The sequence below is a fragment of the Zonotrichia albicollis genome, chromosome 4 (assembly GCF_047830755.1).
Source record: "Zonotrichia albicollis isolate bZonAlb1 chromosome 4, bZonAlb1.hap1, whole genome shotgun sequence".
Taxonomy (NCBI): Eukaryota; Metazoa; Chordata; class Aves; order Passeriformes; family Passerellidae; genus Zonotrichia; species Zonotrichia albicollis.
In genome coordinates, this window is record NC_133822.1 from 36129756 (window position 1) to 36145446 (window position 15691).

General features: G+C 39.1%; 1 protein-coding gene and 1 long non-coding RNA gene across 7 annotated transcripts in view; one reads left to right on the forward strand and one right to left on the reverse strand.

Moving 5' to 3' along the window:
* Positions 1-21: 21 nt before the first annotated feature.
* Positions 22-14086, forward strand: LOC141728799 (uncharacterized). 4 transcript variants are annotated; one of them, XR_012580025.1, is made up of 3 exons: positions 22-3642; positions 6979-7072; positions 9116-14086. It is a non-coding gene; the product is annotated as an uncharacterized LOC141728799 (long non-coding RNA). The 4 variants fall into 4 exon arrangements; XR_012580026.1 differs by having other exon boundaries at positions 6979-7055; XR_012580024.1 differs by having other exon boundaries at positions 6979-14086.
* Positions 5018-15691, reverse strand: part of IFT56 (intraflagellar transport 56) — a 55822-nt gene continuing 45148 nt past the window's right edge. The window contains exons 18-19 of one of the 3 annotated variants that reach the window (XM_074539466.1): positions 14385-14519; positions 5018-6437 (exon numbers count right to left, since the gene is read on the reverse strand). In XM_074539466.1, coding sequence (XP_074395567.1) covers positions 14408-14519 — 112 coding nt within the window. In that variant the 3' untranslated portion in view covers positions 5018-6437; positions 14385-14407. Of the gene's footprint in view, positions 6438-13049; positions 14520-15691 lie in introns of those variants that run through there. The other 2 variants (XM_074539465.1, XM_074539467.1) reach the window with 2 other exon arrangements.

Consider the following 15691-nt stretch of genomic DNA (forward strand, 5'->3'; position numbering starts at 1 on the left):
CGCCATCTTGGCGCCCCCCCACATAAATAGAGCAGCCCCGCAGCCCGCGCAGGCGCAGCCGGGCCCGCGTCGCTGCTGTTATTGCTCAGCTTCCCCCGGACGTCAGCGCGGCCGCCACCGCCCACACGCCGCGGGCGCCGGGCCCGCCCCCGGTTGCCGGGGCGATGCGCACGCCGGGCCCGCCGCCGCCTGCAGCCGCGGGGGCTGCGCAGCGCTCGTCCTCCTGGGGCACCGGGCCTGCTGAGGGGAAGATCCGCTGAGGTCCCCAAAGTCGGCGGATGCGGGTCAGTCACCAGAGAAAAGCCACCCGTGTGGGGAGAGCGGCGTTCCCAGCCAGAACGGCGCGGACGCGCCATGTCTCTGTAGCATCAGCCCACGCTGAGTGGAACAGCAGAGGACATCGGGGTTTTACAAAACCGTGCCGTATGGCGGGGTTGATCGCAGCTTGTTCCTGCAGAAGAGCAGCCGCTGCCCGGGGTGCCGGTCCGCCCTCCGCGGCACAGAGCTTGTTCAGCGGCCATGCCTGGTCTGGAGGGCACCCGCTCTGACTGCAGGCAGCAGCTGGGGCTTGTTGGGAAAGAGCTGCGAGAGAGAGAGAGAGAGGGGACGACGCGAGGAAGGCAGGGTTTGAGCAGCAGCGAGACTTCCCTCATGAGCAGGAGCTGCCTGCAAATACTGCAAGTGTTTCAGTCTGTCACCACCTACTTTGACAGACTGATGGCTGGTATTTCCAGATGGAGGTATGCCACCAAGGCAATGTGAAGTTTCAGGAAGCTTATGAACATCATGAGTATTGTATCCTCTAACTTCATTGGAGCAGAGAAAAAGATATTACCATTTTGGGGGCATTTTTTAGTCTCAGAAATACTAAGTAGGAGTCTATTCTCTTTTTAAATAATGTACTCATGCAAAGTAGGCAATTTACATCTATTATTTTGCATAATGATAACAGACTATTCTGTGCATCACATTACTCCACTTTTCAAACTACATCCATCACTGTGTTTGATGTTTTCCTGTCATTGCATAGGAAGCCTTTTGACTTGACTTTTTAATTTCATCTAGACTCCAGAGAAGATCCATGACACTAGAACAATATTACTGAAAGTTATAACATCAGTAACAGGGAATGGAGGGCATTCCAGAATACTGCTTGCAGCAGCAAGTCACTGGAATGACTGACCCTATCTGAGAAATGTAAACTTTCCTTTTGAGGCTTGAAACTTTGTTGAGCTTCATAGTCTAAGGGACTTGTTTTATCTTAAAGCCTTGCATGTTGTGGTGTGACTAGCAAGCTTAGTAGAGGTGGATGTATTCCTCAAATATGTTTCGGCTTTCAGCATCATAATAACATGATTTGGTAGTTGCACTTGGTCTCTGTTAAGAATTTCATACAGCTATCAGCTGATGCACAAAATAGGAAATGTATTTCTGGATTCAAACTGAGTGAGCAGCCCTAAGCTCCAGGCCTCTGGAGATTCTGGTTCTCATCAAAGTTTCTGTGTAATCTATGCCATTAAATCCTGTGATGATAAAAAGGGGCCTTTCCTCAGAAAAAGAGCAGTTTATTGCATATCAAACAGAAATCTTATGTGGAAGTCACAGGCTCTTCTGCAACTCTGCTGAACTCTTTTTTCAATTACCAGATGGGAGACTAGACCTTGAAATAAGTACAAGAAGAATACAACAGGTAGTTTCTTGACAGATAATACTTGGATATATCCATGAAAAGTGATAAACGATGTATTTTAAGTATCTAATGTAAAACTCCATTCAGTCTTTCAGTCTCCTAACTAAGATATAGGGGACTATATTCAGAAGTAATCAATGTAGGGCATGCCAGAATAAAATCAGTTTTATGAGTACCTGAATCCAGTGCTTCATATTGTCTTGTAGTGTAGATACAAGGAAGACCAGTGTAGAGTAGACCTGGAACCACATCTTGGTCAGATTTTTAACATGCTTTTAAAGTAGGGAGGAAAAAAAGCTGGAAAGGAACAATCAATATTCAACCCATGGTAGGGTTAGAGAGAAAACCAGAAGTAGTTCTTGGAAACAGTTTCAGGTGGCCATTTGTTCTGAGATTGTAGACCTTGATATTAGAAGCAGCCTTTCACATCTAAGGTTACTATGAAATAGTAATTCATATGCTCCCTTTTCTCCTAGGACTTTAATTAGACAAGTAAGCCTCTATTTCTGTATTATCTAATCTCTAAGCATCTTAGAGTGCACATATCATTTTTATAAGACTTAGTATTTGTTTGTGCAACTGGACAAACAGTAGTTCTGGTTCTTTGCATTTAGAGCAAAGTCACTAAAGACAGTTTGCTCTGTGTATCTGAACTAAATCAAAAAGAACCTTGGCAGCAGAGCCAAGCATAGTAGTTACTGGAATATGTTAATGTTACATCTGGTCTGACACACTAGAACCATTTGGAAAAGAAAACAACCAAATTCGCTAGATCATAACCTCTCAAGGAATTTGGTTTTAAGTACACCATAACAGTTCCAGGCTTGTACCATTTCAGACACATTCAGTAGGAGTCAGATTTGTAATTTATCCATACTTTTTATTCTGTTTTCCTACCTGTTTTGTTCTTTGTCATTAAGCTCCATCTCAGGTACTGTCTGTACATAGTATAATGTGCTGCCCTTGTCAGTACAACACCAAATTTAACAAGTATCATTTTTAAAAAGCAACTAGAGATGTGCTGCCAGTTACTTTGCTTTCTCTCAGGATATGGCCATGTTAAATAGTCCAACACTGAGTACAGATTCCTTCCCTTTGTATGTTATATGAAGGACACAGAGAGGCACACTAAGAGTTTAAAAAAATTTAACTACTACACAAAGAGAGGTGATACTGAAACAGCTTTTTATTTCACTGGTGAAAATCAGTATGAGTAGATCAGACAAAGTGGATGTTTGGAACTACAGATGCTACAGCCACATCAGTGAGCAGCAGTTTGTTGACCTGACTTAGTTTCAAATACAGAAAACAACAGAGACAGACCAGCAAACTGCAGAGGCCTCTACTCTGGTGCAGGTTGGATCCTCCTGCTCTGCTTTGGACTGGCTTTCCTGTCTGCAGCACTCTTGTGTTTTTGGGCTGTGTTGGTTGTGGCAGAGCTGTACAGAGCTGTACCCTGTGTCATTACAGACCAGTGGTCACTGCTGTCCTGGACCTCATGGATGCCATTGTCTGGGTTCCTCTGGGCTGGACACCCCACAGCAGCAGGCCCAGGGTCCCACCAGAAAGCAGAGCTGTCCTTATCATCAATTGTCTCTGTCTCCAAGGAGCTTGTTTTCAGCTTCAAAGGCTATTACTACATAAAAAGCTTTGGTGGCATGGGATGGCAGTTTGTTCTCTCCTTTCCTTAAGGAGAGCACTGGGATCTGCATTAGAGGCAACAGCTATAGTGGCAGCCAGCTCATAGCAGTGGCAGTCACATCTCCACTGCTCAAAAGTCTCCAAGACAGAGAGAGAATATCCTTATTTACTATCAGCTGCTTCCTTACTATATCCTTGATTTCTTATGGTCCAACCACACAGCTTGTTGATCCTTGTGGTCCTTTCACTGGAACTGCTGCCACAGCAGCTGCAGCTTCTATTTCTGTGTCAGGAGATGATACAGCCTGCAGGTAGGTTGGTGTTTCTGTAGCTTTTACTAGAACTGCTGCTGCATCACAAGAATCCACTGCACCAACAATATGGTTGCTGGTTTTCTGTTTAATGAGGATTTCTAAACTCAAGTGTGTTTTTTTTTAATTTCTCTTTTCTCTTACAGCTTTATTAAGTTGCTCTCTGCTAGACCCAGAATCAAGAAATAAACCACTTGCTTTTTTTTCCAAAATGAAACACCAATGCCTTTCATACCATTCAGAAAACTGATTTATCTGCAGGATTCCCCCCCCCATATTTTTATTATTGTTGTTCTTTTAAGTAAAAATACTGTTTCCAGAAGAATATACCTCTAGCTTTCTTTCCTCAGGAATGTGTATTTAAGAGCTGTTATCAGCAGCTCTGCCACATCCTTGAGAAGTCTGAAGTACACTTTTCAATGAAGTAAACTGTTTGGAACGACTGTAGGCAGTAAGAGAAATGCCAAATTCACTCTAGGAAGTCTGTGTGCATTAGCTTCAGGTAATTAGGATCTCCTTTGATGGGGCAGTAATATTAATTTGTCACAATTTCAAGGCAGAGGAACTGTGATAATGAACTTTATCCCATATGTTTTTATTTGCTCCCTGTGAATTGCTCAAGCCCCACTTACTGGAGAATTTGAGCCCAAGAGACACTGAACTCCTCTCCAGAGCTTTAAGAAATGCTTAGAACAAATCTGACCAAAAGTGCAAGGTTTCAATGGCAGTAGGAAGTTTTAAAAATAGTAACAATTTTTATCAACAAGTAGTTACTGCTCCTCTAACTGGAAGCACTTTTACCCCAAAACTGGATTTCGGTGCATCTTTTGCTCACTTGCTGAGATGAGGAGTGGTCTTCCAACACCATGTTGTTTTGTGCCAGAACAACAGAAATGGCATGACTGTATATCTCAGAGGTAGCTGATGGAGAAAAAACATTGGCTTTTATCTCACTTAAGCTAGAAATCAGGGCAAGTCATCATGTGAAAGAAGTCAAGGGATTTACAGGAAGGGATGTGTCATGGTAATGTGAGTTCCTCAACCAAAGGTGAGGGTGTTATCATCCCTGCTGTTCAGAAGAATTTTCTCAATGAGAAATTTAAAGCTGACACAAGTTCTGAATGACTGGTGATTTTTATGGCCTACAGAACATTGTAACATTTTTTAAGCTAATACATAGGATAAGACTGTTGACTTAGTGAAACTTCAGAGAAAATTCAAAGCCTCAAAAGCTCTATTTAGATGGAGTTGCAAGTTAGGAAGAAAAAGCAGAGAGAGAAAAAGGAAAGAAGAATTGGCATCCTCGCCAAGGAAGAACAAGCTGCTTGGAGAAGTTTTTGTGGGAACATCTTTTGAGCCTGGAGAGAAGATGAAATATTAAGACATTAAACATCAGTTCTTAAGTAGGTGCATTTACCAAGCAGAATATGTGTCAGTTGTTCCTTTGGGTAACAGTAGCAAAATCAATTGTAACTAACAAGATAAGAACCCTTTTCTAGTTACATCTTATTTTTTACTTAATTGTTAATAATTGTTTCTGCTTCTGGTGTCAAGATTTCTTGCTGGAGCAAGCATGCAACTTTTGTCCTAGTGCTAAGGGTGAGCTCAGTAGAGTTTGACAAATAAGCTGTAAACTTCTATAGTAGTAATGATTCCAGGTGGTGTGTGAACTCTGTCTTAAATGACATTAATTTGGGGATGTCAGCCCTAGAGATATTTTCTCTGCCAAGCAGTGGATCCCTAGGAAATTCCTCTTTGCAGTTTTATTCTTTACTTTTCTAATAAGGAAGAAAAAACAAGGGAAAAAATTAGTTACCTTCTAAGTGATCACAAGAAAATTAAAGCCACTGAATTACCAAATTAACAAGCAATAGGACAAGAAAAAGTTGACCTCAAATTGCACCAAAGAGGGTTTCAATTGGATATTAGGAAAAATTTCTTAATCAAAAGGGTTGTCAAGCAATGGAACAGGCCACCCAGGGAAGTGGCTGGCTTACACTCCCTGGGGGTATTTAAGGGCTATGTAGATGTGGATTTAGGGACATGGCTTAGTGGTGGCTAGGGAACTGCTGAGCAAATGGTTGGATTCAATGAACTTAAACTTGTACTTTTCAACCTGAACGATTCAATAGGTTTTTAAAATCACCTTTTAGTTGAAATCCTAGATTTTTTTTGTAGATAGAAAGAAGAGCAAGAAAATTAATCAGAAATAAACACAGAAGGGATTTTGTAGAGGAGTATGCAGTAATATGCGTGGGCACACACACACTTTTTCCCTTAAAAATACAAGCATATAGAAAGTCAGCAGACTTCAATGAACTGACAAAGAAACTTAAACTGAGGAGCATCAGCCTTTTACATGTTGATTGTGACAATCACTTAAACTGTACCTAAGCAGAATTTAAAACTGAAGAGGAGCTGTCTTTGAAAAGCACAGACTTCTTTAATGGTAGCTCTTTTATGATTCACACCTGCTCATTTGAAAGTGTAAAAACACCTAGATGTTTACAGAAGTTGAGAGGGATTATGTGCTCTGGGGAGTTGTCCCTCACTTTTTCCTCATTTGCACTATTTCTTTAAAGATATTTGTGGCATGGGATGCTTATCTCCGATGAAAAGCCCGTTCCATCAGGCCAGCACCCCTGGAGGCAGCCGAAGATTACCAGGCTGTCTGAAACTTTGGAGTCAGGTTATTGTCTTATCTCTGCATTGTTGTCTGCCGGTTTTATTCTCCCAATAGCAATGAAAGCCACACAAGAATATGAGTCATGATTTCCTGTAGCTGTGCCACCCACCTGTAAAACGAGAAAGAAAGACTAGCCAGGTAGGGAGTTCTCAGTGTGAATTGCAATTTCTACACTTAAAGCGGTAGTAATGCTGTTTAATGAGGTAAAAGGGTCTGGAAGTAATTCTCAGAAATACAAAAGGTAATGTGCCACAGATTTGCCCTCTCAAAGGTCTCTTTTGTGGGTGCTGACCTTGGAGAAGACGAACACTCTTGGTGTCCTTGAGAGTGGACTCAGGCAGAGTGCTGGCTAGAGGAGCCTTGGTCACTTGCCATTGCGATATTTCCTAGTTTTTAGTGAAATATAAATATTGTGATAATTATAGGAAACCTATTTTTATTAAATACTGTAATATATTTTAAATTATTATAGTTACTGTTCAGGCAACACCTGTCATGCGGTGATCCTCCTCCCAAAAAGGAGAATTTCATGTAATACATATATGTAGGTGGCAAAGCAACCTTCTAAAAGTTATTAAAACGTACAACATAATATTTGCTATGACCTTGAAGAAATATTTTTCTTTTTTGTTCCTCCTTTCACTTTCAAGCTGGTTTTATCAAAACTTCAATTTCCTACCCAAGTGTTTCAATGCCTCTCAGCACTTTGGAAACTGCTTTTACTGATGTAAGTTCCACACCTAGGTAAGTACACATTATCACAGACAGCTGAGAGTGATTGCATAAACAAATTACTACATTTTTAACATTCATACAAGCTTATGATCAGAATAGTCAGAAGCATACTTTGCATGTGCAGTTCAGCATTTTCATACTTCCACGATTTTATTTCCAAGCCAAACTGCCTTCAAGAAAGCAAAGCTCATATTTATCACTGAGAATTAACTACATACCGAACTTGCAGATTCAACCCAAAGATGCTTTTGATTTGCCACAGTATTAAAAATAGCATCTCAAAAATTACATATGAAAAACGACTTTTCATACATGCATAATTTAAATAGACAAATGAAATTCTTTAAAATATTTTTTTTCCACCTCAAGTTGGATTTTCAGAAGACATGACATGAAGTTTTTGAAGCACATTAAAACAAGTGTAGAATAGCAGCAATAGAAGTGATGATTTTAAGAATAGACTGGATGCTACATACCCAAAATGCCTGTGAAAACAAACTACATTTTCTGTATAATATTTCTATTTCAGATGTCATTTTTCTGACCTTAAAAGAATTACCCCTGACATTGGTAAATAATAGTACAGTCTACTCTTATCTGAACCCCTCCTCGCTGTTTTAAGAGACTGAGTTATTCTTAGTGTCATGTTGACTTTTTAGTCTTTCACAGTGTTAAAAATAGGTTAGAAACTGTTGTAAAATAGTTGATAGATTGTTAAGCATGTACTGTTAGTTAGGTTACGGTAAAAGGGGTTTAAAAGGGTAGTTATAAGAAACACCGTACCATAATACACCTAAGTAAAGTGCCCCACCCAAAGCGAAACGAGGCAGCCTGGACAGAATTGTCATGGGCCAATCAAGCCCCTTAAACCTTCATGCAAATGAAGGATCCAAAAAGAAACCAATCCAAAGGGACAAAAAACAGGATAAAAAGGGGCTTCTGACCCGCTGAATGCTTGCCGCTCCATCGGGGACATCGCTGCTCAATAAGACCCAGCGCTGCCGTATCAGCATCCTCGGCGGGAATGCTCCTCCTCGGCCCGCGGGCCCCCTTGCTTCAGGCCTTTCTTTTTCTTATAATAAATGCTGAAATCACTTTAGTACCGGGAGCCTGCACTCGTTTTTAACAACAGGACTTAGCGTTTTACAAATCTGAAAATATCTTGCCTCGAATGCCTGTGAAGTGGGAGTGAGGCAAATCATGCTCAGAGGTGGTGCAAGGGGAGGAATGGAGGAGTGGAAAGCAGCAGTACTTTACAGTAGTCCAGTAGTCCTGTAAGGCCATCACGTTAATGGGGAGACAGGAAGGGAAAACACTCAGTAGGGAATGAGGATGTGCAGAATGAAAAGTGGACAGAATGATAAAACCTGCTTGAGAACAACTGGCTAAACTGAGTCAGGAGTCTTGTAAAGCTTGCCTCAGAAATTACTTTGCTGTGACCAGAAAATAGCCCTTCTGCCTTTAAATAGTGGGGGAAACCACCACAATTTTATATAGACAGCTTCTCAGTTTGTTCAGTAATGACTAAGTTCAGCACATGTGGCATCATGAATAAGTCAGACAAAAGTAATACTGAACTGGGAGAATGAAAACGTTAGGATAATGATCCGTATGGGAATATACCAGGCAGTTTATGACTTGGTTTATCAGGTTTTGTAATTTAATTTTTGTAACAGTTTCTTAGAGACAGCTTTCACACACGGATTCATGGGACACAATGACATCGTGTGAACTGAGTTAATTCAACAGCTCTGCAAAATAAGACACTGAGTTTTGTCACATAATGGCTCCCCATATAATGGCCTCACCCATTAATGTGAGGCAAGAAAAAGAGCACAAATAGCTTTAGAGTAGACATGCATAATGATCCCATCATGCTTAAGAAGGATAAAATCATCCAAGAAAATTGTAGCTGTTACAATAAGCAATGCAGCTGTTGGAATTGGAGCATGGTTCTTCACTACATGATGTAAACGTGTCAACATTATTACATGTGTTCTTAAAATGTTACCTTTTATAATTCTCCACTGTTGTGTGTGGTTTTTTCCACAGAGCTGACCGCATGCAAGTTGCTTACAGTGATTAAGGTGGAGTCTAAGGCTTATAACTCATCTCCAGTTAAGGACCAGCTTAAGGTGTCCTTAAGTTTAAGGACTTCAAAAAACTCATTGCAATTCCTATGTTCATGGAACAGCGCACGTAGTATCCCACTTTTTAGTTTGATACAGCTGTATCTGAGAATCACTACAAACTATGAGACAGCATATTTCCTGTTCAAATAACTGGAGACCCATAGTCTTGAAGGTTTTTGTAAAAGCATATTAAAGACCATTACTTATTTTACTGCATTATTTTAAATTCTTCTAAAGAATTACTAAGAATAATATCATGTGAAACAACTAAGAACAATTCAAGCATGTAAACATGAATTGAAACAGAAGTTCTCTTTTTATTTGAAGAATACACTGTGTCACTGTGTCTTTTCAAAAGTCACTTTATTATTTAGCTCTTACTAAATATAGACATTACTTTTATTTTAAAATCTATAAATAGATGCTAGTGTAATTCATCAATTAAGCAAGACCTATCAGGAATTTGGGAGCTGTCCCTTGCCCAGAGATGTGAAATGCCTGCTTTATTTGTTCCAAATGAAAGCTTAAACTCTACAAAGTCAAAGGTAACCTTTTATTGTGTGCCTAAATGTGATTGCAGGGCCAAAAAAAGAGTTGTTTCAAATTATGCAAAAGGACTTGTGCAACTGGACTCTATCAGTCTCTCTGGGATGCTGAAAGGCTCATTTAATAAAGAATGAATGGGAAATATCTCCTATGAGATGGATCTTTTACAAGCTTAGCTGAATATAACAGTGCTGCAGTTCCTGCAAGTGCAATGCATACATTTCTGATGTCATATACCTAATTTTAAAGAATAGCATAATACCATATCTGAAAGGTAAACGTTAAATAAGTTGAGAATAATAAATGACAAAAAGCAGCCATCAGTCATCAATAACAATGTCTTGGGGATCCTGGAAGTATGGAGGATCCAACAAACCCCTTGATGACTCAGATATAGCTGTAAAACTGTGCTAATAAATAGCTCCAGAGAAACAAACTAGTAATTAGTGGGGATAAGCAGTCATGCAGAGTGATCTGCATAAGGTGGAAAACGAAACCAATTTGAACAAAATGTAATTTTGTAGAACAAAAGGTAGGCTGTCTCTTCCAAAGGATAGACTGTATTCTGGAAAATACCAATTCTGGAAAAATCCTAGCTATCATGTCCCAGCTAAGAACCCGTTTAGTGCAAGGCTCCCCTGTGATAATATGGTGAATGCAGTCTTTGAGTACCTGTGCAGAAGAATAGCAAGCAGCACTATGGAGAAGCATATTCCAATGCTTCAGAGATAAATTTTGTCCAGTGCTAAGCAGCCATGTTTTCAAAAAAAAAAAACCAACTGCCAATGTTCCCGCCAGCAAGACACCTTTACAGGGGAATTTGTCTTTCATACAAACAAGAATTGACTTGCTGCACTTTAAAAGACAAAAAAACCTCCAAAAAAACCCACAAAAAAACCAAACCAAAGAATGATGGGCTTTAATGGTTAACAGCAATGATGAACACTGGAAGAACTAAATATTAGCAAACAAGGCTAAACAAGTTGAATTTAGAATTAAGGTACAATTTCTAAATAGGCAAATATGATTTAACCATTTGAATAAATTTCAAAATAAAACTATGGATTTTTCGTTATGCATCTTCAAATTAACACTTAAGTTTTTCTGGCAAATATTTTATGGTAAATAGAGTTAATGATTGGATTCAACTGGTGAAATCTACCATCTTGCACTACCATAGTCTTAGGCCAGCTTATCTACCACTTGATTAATGACTTGATTTTAATGTTACTGGTAACACCTTCATGCAATTGTCTGCTTGTTCAATCACCATGTCATAGACTGAAAGGGAAGAGGGAAATTTGGAAATGAAACTTCAAAAAGAGTGAGTGGAAGTTACTTCTGGAGATAATACAGAGGAAAAATGGTCAAAGGGTAAAGCAGTGGGCAAAATCTAGATGTTTTCTTCAATGCATGTATAGCTCCCATATAGTGAAGTTACAAGTAGCAGCAGCCATTTAGGTAATTGTTTACTTTGTGTCTGACTGCCTACTAGCCAAGCTCCATTCACATTCAGACAGCTTTCTTATGAAGATCAATGAGCCAGCTTGCAGCTGAGGGAACCACATAAACCTAAATGCCTGCTATAGTCCAGAGCTATAATGTGACATGACTTTTCTTTCACAGTGAACTTGTCACCTCCAGTTTAATTCACTTAGGTGTTACTGTCATAGCTGTTGTTCAGGGATTAACAAGTTGAATTCAAGGTTGACTTTCTTATCCATCAGGAATGGGTCAGCACTCAACTAAAAGCAGTTACATGCTGTTTGGGGTTTGGCTTTCTCTACTAGTGACTATTAATGCTATGATTGCTAGCAGAGCAGCTTCTGTGCATTCTCTGTAGCTTACTTTTCCAGAATCAGATGCTTATTCAGAGTATAACTCTAATTTCCATATTCTTCCTTGAAATTATAATGATGCAGCAATTTCTTTCTGCTTTAGTCTTCCTTTCATTACATTATCTGAAGTGCCACTGTTTCAATTTTATATTCACTTACTCCTGACCCAATAAAATTACCCATTTCACTGACTCTGCACATGCATTCTTCACTGCCTGCTTGCTCAATAGGTCATCTGCCTTCACTCCTAGCCATCCTATTTAGAGTACCTCGACTCCTTAAATTCCCACAGTTCAGGGAAATACGGAAATGGACAGGGATAAAATTTTATCTATTCTTTACTACCTTTCATTTCTGTATCAGCTAAGGCAACTTCTCATCTCTGTTCTTTGAATATGACCTCAGATTAAACAATGGAAGACACATTCTAGATGTATTTCTAAGGTAAAATAAACACCCATATTTCAGTATTTTTCTTGTTCTGCATTTTACTAGTACCTACATATCTGTTCTATTACCAAGACCTAAAAATGCTAAGACAGGATGTAAAATACCTTATTTCATCACTGCTAAAGGCAAAGCCCTGCAGTCCCCTTTTTATCTTAAATGATAAAAGCTTTATTGCCAGTCAATAAAATGCACTGTGCTAAACCCCAAGTTATTTAGCATATCAAATATGACATTATGGCTACAGTAAATAAAGGTGAGTTTAAAAACCAAACTTCTTCCCTTCTGCATTAAAACTTCTTGTCACAGAAAAAAGAAGTTAAAATTGGGCCCCAAGCCCTTATGCTGCAAAGCCATCACACTTATTTCAGAAGAATCAACCAACATGTAAAATGGTCTGTAAGGGATTTGGATGCTCTTCAGCTGTCCTGCAGGTTAAGCTTCAATAAAGGGAATAATTAGATGCATTTAACATCTGCTACAAAGTCACCAACATGATTTTTTGAAGCTTTGTACCAAGATTCATAATTGTATTCCCAATCTGTTTCCAAGTTAATTAAACTGAGCTGGAAAAGAAAAATGCTGCTCATGAGTGAAGTGTTTTGTAACTACTTTCAGTGAAAATACCGCTCCTTTCACACTTCTTTTGAATGAGTGTAACGTTGGCCCTGCTGAAAGGCTCATTGTTGCTAGTGTGATGAATCAGTTCTAGATTTAAGTGCAAGTAACCACAACTATCAATGCACTTCTAGACACCTGAACAATGATACCCACATTTTTGCTTAAAGCAGTAAAATCAGACACATTGTATGGCAGAAGGGTGTGCATGTTCCACATACACCCAGCTGCCTTACTTTCAGCAAACTACTATAAGATCAGGACCAAGGCCACTGGCTTGCCTCTGACTGATTAATGAACATGCACTTAACAATCAGCCACAAACCTGCTCTCTTCCACAGCAAAATGAATATGCTATTCCAACTTCTGCAATGTGAAGCAACACAGACCAATCAGACATTCAACTGTAGATTCAATTAAGAGCTTTAATCAATGCACAGACAGTAGAGAATATGGTATTCTCAATTCCCCTCAAAAGATAAAAAAATACGTAAGTATTTTACAAATTTATAAAATGTAAAGTTTTCTTTTACAAATAATATACAAACATTTTTTACTATCAAATGTATACGACATTTTTATGTTACAACTGTCACCTTCTCTTAGAATTATGTATTCCCTGAACTGTTCTCCTTAAAAAAACAGGACAGTATAATAAATCCATAAGTATAATGAATATATTGCTCATGACAGTGGTAAATGCTGAACAAAATAATTCAAAAGATCTTTTTATCCATCAGATTGCTAAAGTTCTCATGTGAACTATATTAACACGAAGAAATGTTCTGAGTGTTAAATTTCAAAGTGAGATTGAACAATACCATTAGTCAAATAAATCTCCATGCTCTGAAAAAGATGATAAGAGAGAAAACAATCCTTGCAGACAAAAAAACCCCAAATTAAGGTATTGGTAATTGAAATTCATTCAGAAAAGGATACTCCTCAGAATACTCAGATAGGTAATCTATAAAAGTCCTAAAGAAGAAACACCTTTCACAAGGGCATGTAGTGACAGGATAAGAGGGAATGGTTTCAAACAGAGATTATGTTTAGCTTAGGTATCAGGAAGAAATTCTTTACTGTGAGGGTGGTGAGGCACTGGAATAAGTTACCCAGAGCAGTTGTAGATGGCTCACCCCTTGAACTGTTCAAGGCCAGGTTGGATAAAGCATTGAGGAACCTGAGCAGCTCTGAGTAAAAAAAAATTGTCTGAAAGCTATACCTGCCCATGGCAGGTTGGAACTAGGTGATCTTTAATGTTCCTTCCAACCCAAGCCATTTTATGATCATATGATTCTATGTTAAGCCTTTTGTATTATCTGATACCCTAGCAGTGCCTAACGGTATCACTGTCGCCATCTCTATTTGCCTCACTCCATCACTTGCTGAAGTAGGTTTGTCTGAGTCATGTAACAAATTGTTCTTCTCCAGAGGCCAAAAGGCTTGCTGGGGAAAAACCCCACCATGCAGTTCAGTAACTTTTGTGGAGGAATATTTGAGGAGCACCTTGATTTTGTAGACAGTTGGAACTACTATTTAAAAGATCTCTGAGGAATAGAGTGGTACAACAGGAAAACGCCAATAAAGTTGCTGTATGTTTTGAATCTCACTGCAGGACATTCTTCCTCAGCTGGGTCAACCTGCTTGAATGCCTAAAGTCCTGCAAGGAAGGAGATACCCAGAATGCACAGGAGAAACCAAGACCCTTGTCTTCCAGCCAGACATACAGTAGCAACTGACCTGGTTCATTTTGTGACACTGACTCAAACAGGGACTCGGTTCTCCTTGGCCCACTTTTTCATGACGCGAACAATGTACTCCACTTGAGAATTACCAGTGCTCTTCAGAAGGTGCAGAACTTCCCGCAAAGTCTCTCTACAAGGGTGAAAAGCGAAGATTTAAGTGAGGGTTAGACCCAACTGATACAATAAACTGCTCACATCAAACTATTGCACAAAACATAGGTTCTCTGAGACAGAGAAGTCCATTCATCTGCAGTGCTGGAATAGGTTAAAATGCACAATAGATGCGATCCCAGAGACAAAAAAAGCAATCAACAAAAAGTCTTGTATACAATTGTAAAGAAATGATAAGTTAAAAAATAAAATCATCAAAATGTAATTAGTTTAGTGTCTGCATATGTGTGTATTTGTATACATGCCCTCACTCTTGCAAAATTGTTCCCCAGAGCAAACCAAATTAAAAAAAAGATCTTTAATGTTATTTGCTAGTCTTTAGTATGGCAACATCTAGCTTAATGCTGCCAAAGCACTTTACACATAACACAATACACATAAACACAAATAACATGGAAATCAACATTCCTAATAGAATAAACCTATTACTATTATACCTATATGAATCCTGCTGCAGCTTGTCAGTTAGTTTACAATAAGAACTTAATTGCATGCTTTGAAAAACAGGCAAGTGATGTGTATTTTACTGCATCTGCTGCAGTGATTGTTAAAAGGACACTTGAAAGGTATAGTAGTTAATGAGATTATTCCAGCAGAGAAGTGAAAAGAAGGAAGGTGTAGAAGCCAAGATACACACCTACCAGTCATGTAGGAAACAGCAACTTTGGCCAAAGACAATGGCCATCTGGCATCACAGCAGAATATTCACAAGGGAGCAGTTCTTAAATACAGCTTCACTACTCTCTCTCATTCCCCCATCCAGTGAAATGGGCCGAAAACAAAATTATCAGTAACACAGATGATTTCCTTTAAGCTTTCATCAAGTAAGTATATTTGTGTGACACAATCAGTGTCTTCAGAAGGTAAATTTTAATGAAAGCACAGTCTCATCTACTCTTTAGAGAAATCATGTCCTTCCTACAGTGCTGAGTAAATGTTTCCTTAGTTCTGTTCTATGCATTTTAAAATGTCATGTGATAGTTTTCCATTCTTACACCATCAAGATGAAATGATGTTGTTTTCCCCCAGTTCATGAACATACAACTACACTTATAACCTAGCTTTTCCTAGTGATGATGACTAAAGTGTTTTGGTATTTTATAGTCCACAGCACTTGCTCATAAATTATTC